The 12,175-nt window shown below is 40.7% G+C and overlaps 2 protein-coding genes across 2 annotated transcripts; one reads left to right on the top strand and one right to left on the bottom strand.

The window, feature by feature from the left end:
* Positions 1–1,967: 1,967 nt before the first annotated feature.
* On the bottom strand, positions 1,968–3,030 carry LOC107304741 (protein MIZU-KUSSEI 1-like). Its single transcript, XM_040527120.1, has one exon. The coding sequence runs from the start codon at positions 2,936–2,938 to the stop codon at positions 2,180–2,182; it is 759 nt and encodes a 252-aa protein (XP_040383054.1). The 5' UTR covers positions 2,939–3,030; the 3' UTR covers positions 1,968–2,179.
* Positions 3,031–7,232: 4,202 nt separating this feature from the next.
* LOC102722606 (phosphoglycerate mutase-like protein 4) lies at positions 7,233–12,061 on the top strand. The gene is made up of 6 exons (XM_006660149.3): positions 7,233–7,398; positions 8,292–8,342; positions 8,422–8,532; positions 8,677–8,808; positions 9,924–9,999; positions 11,714–12,061. Exons 1-6 carry the CDS (start codon positions 7,297–7,299, stop codon positions 11,938–11,940), a joined length of 699 nt encoding a protein of 232 aa, XP_006660212.1. The 5' UTR covers positions 7,233–7,296; the 3' UTR covers positions 11,941–12,061.
* The last annotated feature ends 114 nt before the right edge of the window (positions 12,062–12,175 follow it).

Below are 12,175 nucleotides of genomic sequence, written 5' to 3'. Positions count from 1 at the left end.
ATGTCATCTATATTAGAAAAGAGAAACTCTATATTTAAATGTTCTCTCTTCAATCCTCCAAATAGATACAGAAGATGCCATATATAGATGATCTGCTGGAGTGCAAAGGAATATGAAGGATGAAAATATTTTAAATCATTATCCAAATAAAGATATAAATGATCAAATTTAAATGAGTTGCTACTCTAAACATCACCAAGGACGTGTGCTGAGAGTATTACGTGCTCATCATTGGCGTTGCGATTTGACGGATGCATGGGCCAGGCAACAACAAAGTTGGTGCACATAACCTCAAGCCAGCTTCCAGTCGGATCCTTGGGCCCAGATCGATGCTAGCTACTATGATTATATTTATATATATGCATGCATGTTGTACGTACATACGTATATAGGTTGGTACATGTGTTTTTTATAGTGCTATCATCAAAATCTATCTTTAATATATATAACTGATAAATAAGTATTTGTTAATTTTTATTTAAGTACTTTTTAATACTTACATTACATGTTTTCCTAGTGTTCTTGAACTAATATTTTGAAAATTATTAATAGTTAAAATAGTAAAATATTTACCACCCTCTTATCCAAAATAATATAAAGAATTAATTAGAGATTGAGTGAGTAGGTATGTAAAGCGTATCGAGGGAATAAGTTTTTTATTTCAGAATTGATGGTACGTAAGAATCGATTTATTTTAGGATAAAGGTAGGATTATATAATGCCGATGACTTTTGAATATGATATTTGACTATTTGATTGATATTTGAGAGTTAGAAATAAGAGTAAATTTCATAAAACCACACATATTATAGGTCTAAGTTGCACAAAACCATAAGGGTTTTGTCATGTTGCACATAAACCTAGTGTTAATCAAATGGTTTCACAAAACCACCCCATTAACCAATAAAAATGCTTAATCTTATATGGATATAACTTGTAAACGACGTGTAAAAAAACTCATACATCTGATATAATTTCACATGTAATTTTAGAACTCATAATTTATAATGGCTAAAAGAATAATTGGCCAATAGTATAGTTTTATTAAACTCTAAGGATGCGTTTGGTTCGTAGATGAGGTGGGTTGGGTTGGCCTCATCCCTGGATTATAGGATGAGTTGATTTTATTTTTCTGTTTGGTTGGATGGATGGTTTAGAACCTGTTTTTTGTTTGGTGAAAGAGATGAGATGGGATGGGCTGGACCTGTTTTTTGTTTGGTTGAAAAGATAAGATGAGATAAAACTTACCTCTCATATCCAAAATAAAATATTAAATACTAGGATTAATATATGAATAACCTAAAGTAATTGAATGTGTATTTATACAAGTAATATATATTAAATAAATTTAATAAATAAAATAGACACCCCTCTGTGCGCCGTGGTCGTCCTGTGACGGGTCAGTCCCACCGTTTTGGTAGGATGGGTTGGTCCTAAATCTGGGAGGAATATTTCTCTTCTGGTCCAACCCATCCCACCTATCCACCAACCAAACAGTGTCAGGGATGGGTTGGCTCTATCCCAGTCCATCCCATCCCTGCAACCAAACACATCCTAATACCATAATAACCGTGGTTATATGCAACATACTAAATCCAAGTGTTTTTATAAAACCAGTCCCATCTAACATGTATTCGATGATAATTAAATTAGAGATTTGCTTCGGTTTAACAAAAAGAAACAAAAAATACCGCGAGATACTGGTACCTCGCGGTACCAAATCGTTTCTGATCGTTGAATCTAACAGTGCACGTTCTACTCAGCTAGATCTAATAGTGAGAAATAATTTGGTATGTCAAGATACTTGACTCCAAATATAATGATTCAAGTGGTGATCAAGATGATGAGGAACAAAGTACTGCAGAACTACGACCTTTGTGTCAACATCAGCCCCCACATGCTCTTGGATCACCTAAAGATGGAGAGTTATTAGGGTATGTTCATGTCCCATCAAGATTTATGGCAAGCTTTACTTACTATTTTCATGTCGATGAGTACTACAGAAACTAATACGTAGTCACTGATCATGGAGTCATCGCCATGAGAAGCGAGATAAAAATTGAAACGGTTGATTACAACTACAAGCAGATTAATATATAGTTCATATATGTGTATACTTGTAGTAGATAATTGTATTCACAAGAGAACAGTATATAGTATGTATAAATAAGTATTTTTCTCATTTCTTCCTCACTAGGAAAATGCTCAGCTCCGGCGCGAGCTCGCGGTCGCGGCCGGCGCCGCCATTGTCGCTGCCGTCGTCGGGGTTGATCATGTAGAACGCCTCGGAGTCCTTGGACCCGACGACGCGCTCGACGCGGGCGCGCATGTAGGTGAGCTCGCCGTCGGGGCCGGCGGACGGCGTGGCGCCCTCCCTGTCGGCGGGCGGCGGCGGGAGCACCCCGGCGCCCATGGACACGCCGCGCAGCAGGCGCAGGACGTGGCGCTCGTCGTCGGACGCGTCCTTCCGGCGGATGGCGTAGCCGGCCTTGCGGCCGTTGCAGAACACGGCCCAGACGTACTCCTCCAGCAGCCGCCGCCGCGCGCTGCGGGTGTCGCTCTCCAGCGCCAGCTTCACGGTGCCCGTGGCCATCTCCCTGTGCAGCGCGCTCGCCAGCATGGGCAGCTCGATGAGGAACGCCGGCGGCGCGCGCGTGTCCTCGTGGATGGCGAGGCTCAGCCGCCCGCGCCGGTGCCCGAACAGCGTCACCGTCGGCGCGTGGTCGGCGAGGAGGGCCCTGCCGTTGTGCCGCCCGAGCAGCGCCGCCATCTTGCACCCCGTGGTGAGCATCGGCAGCAGCTTGAACATCTTGAAGATGCCGCCCATGCCGCCGCCGTCGCCCCCGCCACCACCACCGGCGAGCTTCGTGCGCCGCCCATCGGAGGACGGCCGGAGGAGCGACCGTAGTGAGGCCGGGCCGTCGATGAGAGATGGCATTGGCGACGCGGATGGATGCGAGCTGCTGGCTGGCTGGCTGGCTGCAGAGCTTTGCTCCGATCGAGCACCAAGAGGAAGAAAGAGGAGGAGGCTACGTCGCTATTTAAGGTTACGCGGGGAAGAAGATGTTGGGAGGCCATCTGCATCTGCTAATAATGTTGTCTATTTGGATTAAATCATCAAATGTCTATTAGGCGTCAGTTGCAAGATTATCTTGTTCCTCTTTCAATTTTTTCTTCAGTTGCACACGACCATTACAAGATGTTGATATGAGCTAAAATTTGACAAAACAAAACTATTTGGGTATATTAGGTGAGGTGATGATGAAGAATAAGCCTGCTAACGGGCTTCAATCCAATCCAAATCCACTCTAATCCATCTCTTCACAAAGCAGTCCACCAAACCAACTCATATCAATTATTCTTCATTAGGACCCAAACAGGACCAATCTGACCCGTGGGCAATATTTGACATATTTTCGTTCGATAAAATAATTATTTAATTTCTAAGATCAAATAGTGAACTAAAATGACTCAAGTATTACCTATGGATCGATCAACCCCCATTTTCTAAATGTCTCCTTTAGGATGTTAAAATTACATAAAATTTCAAATGATTTAATTCAATTTCTTTGAAAATCCTCCAAAAATTATCCATCCTACGGAAGGTTACTGTTCACATTTCATTATATATTAGTATATTACCATGTGTCCACAACTGTGTCTGGAACCTCTGGGTGGGATGATGTTCAGCTCTACATAAGTGCATAGGAAAAAATATGTTCTGAATTCTGAAATATACTCAAGCCAGGAAATTCAGTTGAGAAATGTACAATCTTATCTTCTGATCATTATGATCAATCCGTGCCAACTACTTGATAGGTTAAACTTTTTGCACTAGTTGAGTTAGTCAGACAGTCAGGACATGCATAAACTTTCTGCCTTTTGCCTTTGCAGCGATTAATTGCTCGATGTATCTGCAAGAATTCATTTTGCATAACGAGTCATGGGAGGCCTTAACAAGTGACAGGTACACACACTAGGGTTACGTTCGCCGCCCTGCTTAGTTAACTTATCCCCTCATTTTTCACGCACATGCTTTTCGAACTGCTAAACAGTGTATTTTTTGCAAAAGTTTTTTATAGGAAAGTTGTTTTAAAAAAATCATATTAATCTATTTTATATTTTTTAATAATTAATAATTAATTACTCATGTACTAATCTATTACTATATTTTCGGATAAGTTAACTTATCTCCACCAAGCGGAACGCGGCCTAGGCAAGTTATCGTTGGGGAGCAGATCAATTGCCATCGGTGCTGCGTTGCACACGGCACATGCGGTGTTCTGGTGGCGCGTGCATCCATGGAAAGCTGCTGGCTACTGTGCTCTGATTGTGTTGCTCTGTCATCAAACATTTTGAATTTTCTAAAATGTTTTTTCGACAACTTTTCATAAGATCTGGAAGGGTTAAGACTTGATAAGTTAAATTTTGAAAAGTGTTCTGAGCATTTTTGGACATGAAGAAAGGGTGAAAATGGTACAGGTATTTCCCGTAGGTCCACCCGATCCAAAGCTTACGGGGAAGAAAACTTGATACAGGGTACGTTTGTGTTAAAATGCAGATATATTAAAAGAAATATGGGATATAATCCAGGTTTGCTAAACCGTGCATTGAGCTGTTACCAATTAATAGAGAAGAAAGATAAGGGATGATACAGAAGGAGACACAGTCAGGTGAAGTGTTGTTCATCAGAGCTAACCATGAAACCACGAAAACCACAGTAAATTAGTGTTCAAATAATTTAAATTCAAACCCCATGGTCTCCACGGATTCTCCGTCTTTTCTTGTCAAAACCACTTGGTTTCATGTGATTAACACATGGTTTTGGAAGAAAACCGTGACCAGTTGAGCCTGGCGGGAATATAAATTTGACATTCGAACAATTATAAATGGTTATTCTCAATTGATCAATCAATATATAACACAATTTCGTACATATACCATAATACAAAATCAAAAATGGAAATGTTATAGTGTCGAGCATATACTATCAATTAGTTCAAAATTAACCTATTGATAACAATGCAAAATAATGCATTCAACTTATGAACCACTAGAATTTTCTCGTTCCAAGGACTCCTTTGGAATGTACAAAATATATTTCTGCTACCTATACATAGAGTCCACTAAAAACACCACAGCCAGATAAATTGACAAACTTCATTTTCAATTTTCCCTAGGGACACTAAAAAATGCAGTGCATGATATATCGCTGTCTAACCCCACCTAGTCACACGCGATAATACAAGGTTACCACACTATTTGAGTCGGTAACCATTGGCATCGCTGCATGAATCAACCAATCATCGCCACGATAAATGCCTAGAGCTTTCACCTAAAAGCCATGATAACCACATGAATATCGAGGATTACATCCTGAGCTTTCACCTAGATGGTTGTGCCACAACTGCTATGGATACCACTTGGTTTTGGCCATCAACTAGCGGAGGCGGAGTGAGGTATCCATAATAGTTGTGTCTACATGACAATTAGTTTACAGTGATCCGCTGCCCACTGCAAAAGAAAGAAAGAAAGAAAGAAAGAAAGAAAAGAAAAGAAAAAAAAAAGGCTAAACCCACATGTAGCATAGGAGTAAAAACCCCTAAAACTAAATACTTCATGTAAGACACTTATAGCCTATTCTTAGTTTACAATGATATAGATAACCATTATAGGAATGAGGTATCCATAGCAGTTACAAACTAAGAATATGCTAGAAGTGTCTTACATAAAGTATTTAGTTTTGGAGTTTTTCCAATCCTAAGCTACGAGTTTGGCCTTTCTTTTTTCTTTTCTTTCTTTCCTCTTTTTTTTTTTTGGGCAGTGGGAGGAGGGGATAGAAGAAGACATGGATGTAGTATGGACAAAATCCACTTTGGCTCTCTCCATACCACCCAAGTTCGATTGGTGCCTCGCAACAACAAAACCGAGTATATTAACTTCTCAAACTATTAAAACCAATGCAAACCAAATCTCTCGATGTTTTTATGAGTAGTTTTGCTTGACATGGTGCCTACGTGGAACATTGATCTAGTTTTCGTCCAACATGGTGGTTACGTGGCATTTGCGTGTCATTATGATTATAAAAAGACTAAAAGTAGCATGGGATCTGCATGTCCACCTCACCTCGCTCCTCTGCCTCCCATATCTCGATCTCTTCCCATTGATAAGGACCAATCCAGTTGTCGTTGCTTTGAGTCGACCAACGAGACAAACCAGCGAAGAGAGCTGCAGTGAGCAGAGACACAAACAACCATATCCCGAAGGCCAAAACCCAAGGCTTCGGGGGCGATCGGTCCAGAAGCTAGCAGCCGCGAGCCTTAGGGCTTGGTAGTGTTGTCCAAACAACAGGGGCACGGAGGGAGAGTCCCAACGAAGTAGCATGAGCGAAGAAGGCCTCCCCTTGGCAGCAGCGAAGACAAGGTTAGTGGGGCCCCAATCCGAGACTCACAACGCCACAAAAGATTCATTGGCAAGCTGTTTTGTTTGTCCCTTCCCCTGTGCACTCTATCATCCTCGTCGTCGTTATCACCTTCTCCAGAAGCATGTTGCCCACGCCAGCGTCGACGAACAAGTCAACAACCGGTGGTGGCTCACCATCGAGCTCGTCTTGGTTGGGATAGCAAGAGAGAAGAAAGAGAAAGGATAATAGGGTGGGTGCTGACATGTGGGCCCCATAATTTTTAAATTATTTTCCTTGTTACTAGACCCACATGTTGAATTGGTCGGTTTGACAGGTCAACACATCATGCCAGCCAAAACCGCTCGCAAAACCACCGATGGAATCTATTTGCACCAGTTTTAATTGTTAGAGGAGTTAACATACTTCCTCCATTTCATATTATAATACTTTCTGAGTTCGTCTAGGATCATTCATGTATCCATATATATAGTTTATACATGTGTCTAGATTCATTAGCTTATGTATGAATTTATGTAATAGTTGAGGGAGCCAAATGGGACCTTTTCCCCATGTAGTATGGCCGTGTGCAATTTCGACCCGGCCTGTGCAGGCCCATATTACCCATAGGCCGTGACTTCCGTCATGCTTCAACAGGTCGGCCCGGCCCGCTCGCTGCCGCCGCCGCATTGGCATGCCCACGTGCCTGCCTCCCCGGCCGCAGCCTCCGCCGCGCGCCTCTCGACCCTTGCCGCGCCCTGCCGTCGCCGCCGTCCTCGCCTCGCTCCAGCCCTCGCCCCTCGCCTCATCCTCCTCGGTCGCTCCCGGCCCCGCCGCTGGGCAGCGCTAGGGATCTCCACTGTAACGACGGCGCACGCCGCGGGGCAGCGCTAGGGATGTCGTCCGCTTCCGCTGCCGAGGGCGGGGCCGGGGAGTTCACCGAGGTCGTGGTGGTGCGGCACGGGGAGACCGCCTGGAACGCCTCGCGCATCATCCAGGTTTCCGCTCCGCGCCCATCTCTTTCTCGTCTTTGAAGCTTGGTCCAGCTTTGGGCAAAAAGACTTAGGCTGGAAAATTTGGGGAGCACGAAGATGGTTATGTGGTGCAAATTGCTTTGGTGTGCCAGTAACTAGTTGGTTTAATTATCTCGAATTGAGAAGCCAAAATTGTGGGACAAAGATGCGTGTTGATAATTATGATATATATATGGCATACATAATTTGATGAAAGCATGTGGCTATTTAGGTAGTTTTTGTAATTTTCTAAATGTTGATTGGTTAATTACTTGATTGCATCCATTAGATAGGAGGATGTCTTGGGTTTCTTTGATTTCAGTTTGTAATCCTTGATGTGGTAATTAGAATATTCCAGTTTGATGGATGGATACGATTATTTTCACATAATAAAGTTAAAGGTGAAAAATTTCAAAGCAATGCAATATTGCAATTCCCTTATACCTTTTACAGAAATTTACAATTTGCAAGTATTTGTTTCATCACATGGTCTGAACTCATAATTGTTTACTAAAGTATCAGGAAAGCTCTCTCTGCATCTACTCTTGGAATGCACAGTTTCTATAATAACAGCAGAAGTTATGCAATGCAAAATCATAAGAGATGATAGACAGCAACATATTTGGGATGACGATAAACTTATGCTATTACTCGCTGTGGTGTATTATACTATTATAGTATTATCTGATAGCTATGATTATAAATTTACCTGACTATATCTGATGTGTAATATGGAAATAAAGTATGGAAAAGGCATTTCATGGTATAATTACCATCTTTACCTTGTCTGTGCACATGAATGAACCATGTCCTATTCATACATTTATTTTATCACACGTGTGCCTTTCAACTTATATAGAACCAAAATCCTTTATTAGGGGCACCTGGATGTAGAACTGAATGAGGTTGGGAGGCAGCAAGCTGTCGCGGTATGGTGTGACTTACTCAGATTGCCATAATACATTTGGAGTGGAATTTCTTATGTGGAACTTGTTGACTTACTGCAAGGTTGCCCGTCGTCTGTCTAATGAAGCCAAGCCAGCTGCAATATATTCATCTGATCTGAAGCGAGCGGCAGAGACTGCAGAAATAATTGCAAAAGCTTGTAATTTGCCAAATGTCTGTCCATTCAACTTGTGCACTTTTCTGTTTTTTAAATATCTCAGGCTGATGCTCTACTCTGCTTCAATTACGCAGAATGTACTGTTTGTAGAAGATCAATTGGTTGTTTGATTATTAATGTAGAAGCTATCTGCATAATAGGTTGTGTTTGATCCAGCACTGAGAGAGAGACACATCGGAGATCTGCAGGGCTTAAAGTATGAAGATGCTGCCACACAAAGGCCAGAGGCTTACAAAGCTTTTTTGTCACACAAGAGGAACCGGCAAATTCCTGTGAGCACTCCACAATCTTACTTTTTATAACATATCAGTATTGATTCAGCAAACAGATTATGCTTCTGAGACCAAACATTGGTAATTATGTTTGTAGACTGACTGAGATTTGCAAGCAGATGTTCAATGTAACCACATCCATTTGATGTTATTGAGTCAACCATAGCATAGGTTTGGAAAAAAAAACATTTTAACTCTGAACCCTTTAGAAAGTTGAAAAATCAACCATGAACCAGCTGGACACTTTACAACCTCAAACTCTTGAAACATTCCCATAACCTAAATTACTATGTTTTCCTTACCTGTCAACTACATGTTACTAGATTTGCTACCTCATATTACGTGCCATCAACTGTATCACCTTAGCTAGTTAAGACTGAAGACATGCTGATTGGGTTTTGATGCCAAAATGAGAACTTGTGATGTCATTGCTAATGTGGAGGAAATCACCAGTAAAACTAGGCTAAGTTTTTAAAGAAAATGATTTTATGAGTTTTAGGTTGTAAAATACCCGCTTTTATACTTTAGGGCTACACTTTCGAAACATATCAGGTTTAGGCATGTCAAAGAAGGAATGGTCTTCAACTACAAATATAGGGTAGGTCTAATGGGCGAATATATGTCGTGGCCCAAACATGCAAACGTGTTGGCCTGGCCCACATGATTCTGGTCCATCATGAGGCACTACCACAGAAAGTTTATACATTTAAACTTTTGATATGGAAACATTGTACATAAAAACATTTGAATCTAAATCCAAATTGGAATTGGACATATAAACTTTTGTGTACAAACATACTAGAAAAGGAAATCATGCGGTTCCAAATACAGAAAGAGTGAGCATTCTCATGTGTTCTATGTGTGAACGCTTGTGAATTAGCCTTTTTGGCATATATCTGCATATGTTTAATTTGTCACTGAGTTGAAATGACATCAGCTGTTAAATCAAATCCTCAGTTGTTCACATACCTGTAACATTTGGAGTAGAGGCTTTTCAAGCTAGCTTGGTAACTGCCATATTTACAATGCTGAACTGCAGGTTGCACTTTTGGTGATAGCATATACCTTTCTTCAATAGCTTCTCTTAAAAGAATTTTTTTGGCTTTTTTCTTTAGGGTGGTGGAGAGAGTCTCGACCAACTGTCAGAGCGATGTGTCTCTTGTTTGTCCAACATAGTTGAGAAACATCAAGGTAAACAGTGAGCTTCATGCTTTCATCGTTTAGGGTTTTATCTTGTAATTGGATTGTCTTTGTGTTACATTATGATGAAACAAATGCTTTAATCCGCACATATAATACCCCACTTAAAGAGTAGCCTTATAGGCATCCTTGTTTCATATTGATCTAAGGTGGATATGCTTAGGGATGAAAACGACTCGGAAACGGATAGAAACCACCTCAACTGTTTTCGTTTTCATATCTTTTTCGAAATCGGAATCGAAATCGGGAACCTTGGATATGAATACAGAATCGAATATTATCAAATACGAAAATGGGGCGAATACGAATCGAAGCAAATCTCTATATAAGCTATGCAGTTTCTCTGGCTAGGAACGTGCCACGTGGCACTGCCCACTGCCCAGGAAATGAGAAGGCAACGCTTGGCCCTGTACCAGCAATGAGAGGGAGGCACAAGGCAACAAGGTTGAAGGCACGCAACACTGCAGTCCACAGCAGCCAGCAGCAAGGCGGCAGGCCGCCAGGTGCCAGGCCGTGCCGCTCGCAAAACAAAATCTTTCCCAAAACTACATGTCCTTTGATTTTTTTTAATTCATTGCGACTTACCTTCTTCTCGAATAATGAGTGTCAAGTAACAAATATTTAAGCTTAACTAGCCTATAATATTTCATGAAATATCATTGGCTAACAAATAATCCTAATAAACCTTTATACTCCTTCCAATTTTTTTAATTAACATTGTTCACTTTTAATCTATGATTGACTATGTGTCTTACTAAAAAAACTATATAATTATTGATTATTTTGTTATGATTTAATTTATTACTAAGATAACTGTAAGTATAATTTATAATTATGCATATTTGACAAAAAGTTTGAATAAAATAAAGGGTCAAACATAAATCTAAAAATTAATTGCGTCATTTAAAAAATCAAAGGGAGTATTTAGGTGCGCACGGCAATGCCTTGCGTTGTTTCTAGTATAGTAACAAAAATTTATTGCATTATAAAACCCTAAAACTGAGCTTCCAACTTTTTTTCTAAAATAGTAGATCAAAAAATCCAAACATTAGCAATTAACCACATCATTTTTATCATTACAACTAAGTTCATAAATCACTTTGTTAATGATTGTCTCAATACCAAATTTACATATTATTATAAATTAAAAGTGCACATCTTATAGATTACTACAAATTTCACATATCATATTACAAAGTAAAGTGCACATTATATAAATCATTATAAAGTAAAGTGTTTGTGCATATGTTTTGACTAGTTAAGGACTTTAGGTTAATTTGCTAAAGTGGGCTGAGTTATTTGGGCTGATATTGTGGATTTATGGCATATGGGCCTGTAGATATTTCGAGAAAAATCAGGGAAAGTTTTCGACCGGTTTCTATTTTTGATGGATATTACCCTTACCGTATCCACTTCCGTTTCGAGAAAAATATTCCAAATCCGTTTCCGTTCCGATAATTTCCCAAAAAATAAAATCTGACCAAAGATTTATGTTTCCAAAAACTGGTTCAGAGTCCAGAAAGTTTCCGAACCATTTTCATCCCTGGATATGCTGCCTCAGTGTTTACAGCTTACACAACAAAAAATCATTTACATAACATAACTCTGTAATTGTAACTGCAAATTATTGAAACCTGCGTGTGAGTTGCTTGCTTTGCTACGAGCTTCTGAGGGTTTCTTTTAACTTGTGTAACTACGTTGACAGGGGAGCGAGTTATCTTAGTCTCGCATGGTGGAACCATCAGGGAACTCTACAGGCATGCCAGTCCAATGAAGCCTCTGCATGGTAAGATACACAACACATCAGTAAGTGTAATCCTTGTATCTGGTGCCTCTGGCCGTTGCATTGTCAAGGCGTGGGGAGACATCAGCCACCTCAAGGATACCAGTGTTCTGGAAAATGCATTTGGTGGCGATAAGCATTCTGCCTAACTCCAGCTTCAGGAGTATCATATCATACAAGAAAAGGAGAGACACACTATTGTCGGCATGCGTCTGTTTGCTGTGATGGAACAGCTCTATTAGCAATAACCAGATCTCTCTGGTTCATCTCTGTCCTTTGGTTCATCTATGTTTCCAACATCACACGGCCCTTTTCGATGGCCCCCGATTGCAGTATGGAAGCAGTAACGAGTCATGCATGATTGCCTGTAGGTCTTATGATCTT

Source organism: Oryza brachyantha, chromosome 8 (assembly GCF_000231095.2).
Source record: "Oryza brachyantha chromosome 8, ObraRS2, whole genome shotgun sequence".
Lineage (NCBI taxonomy): Eukaryota > Viridiplantae > Streptophyta > Magnoliopsida > Poales > Poaceae > Oryza > Oryza brachyantha.
This window is presented reverse-complemented; position numbering and strand designations above follow the sequence as displayed.

Bases quoted from the DNA above. Each gene is read 5' to 3' on its own strand.
- LOC107304741 (XM_040527120.1), bottom strand. From the start codon at position 2,938: ATGCCATCTCTCATCGACGGCCCGGCCTCACTACGGTCGCTCCTCCGG.
- LOC102722606 (XM_006660149.3), top strand. From the start codon at position 7,297: ATGTCGTCCGCTTCCGCTGCCGAGGGCGGGGCCGGGGAGTTCACCGAG. The intron at 8,533-8,676 runs GTCTGTCCATTC...TCTGCATAATAG, and splicing joins AAGCTTGTAATTTGCCAAAT to GTTGTGTTTGATCCAGCACT. The intron at 10,000-11,713 runs GTAAACAGTGAG...CTACGTTGACAG, and splicing joins CATAGTTGAGAAACATCAAG to GGGAGCGAGTTATCTTAGTC.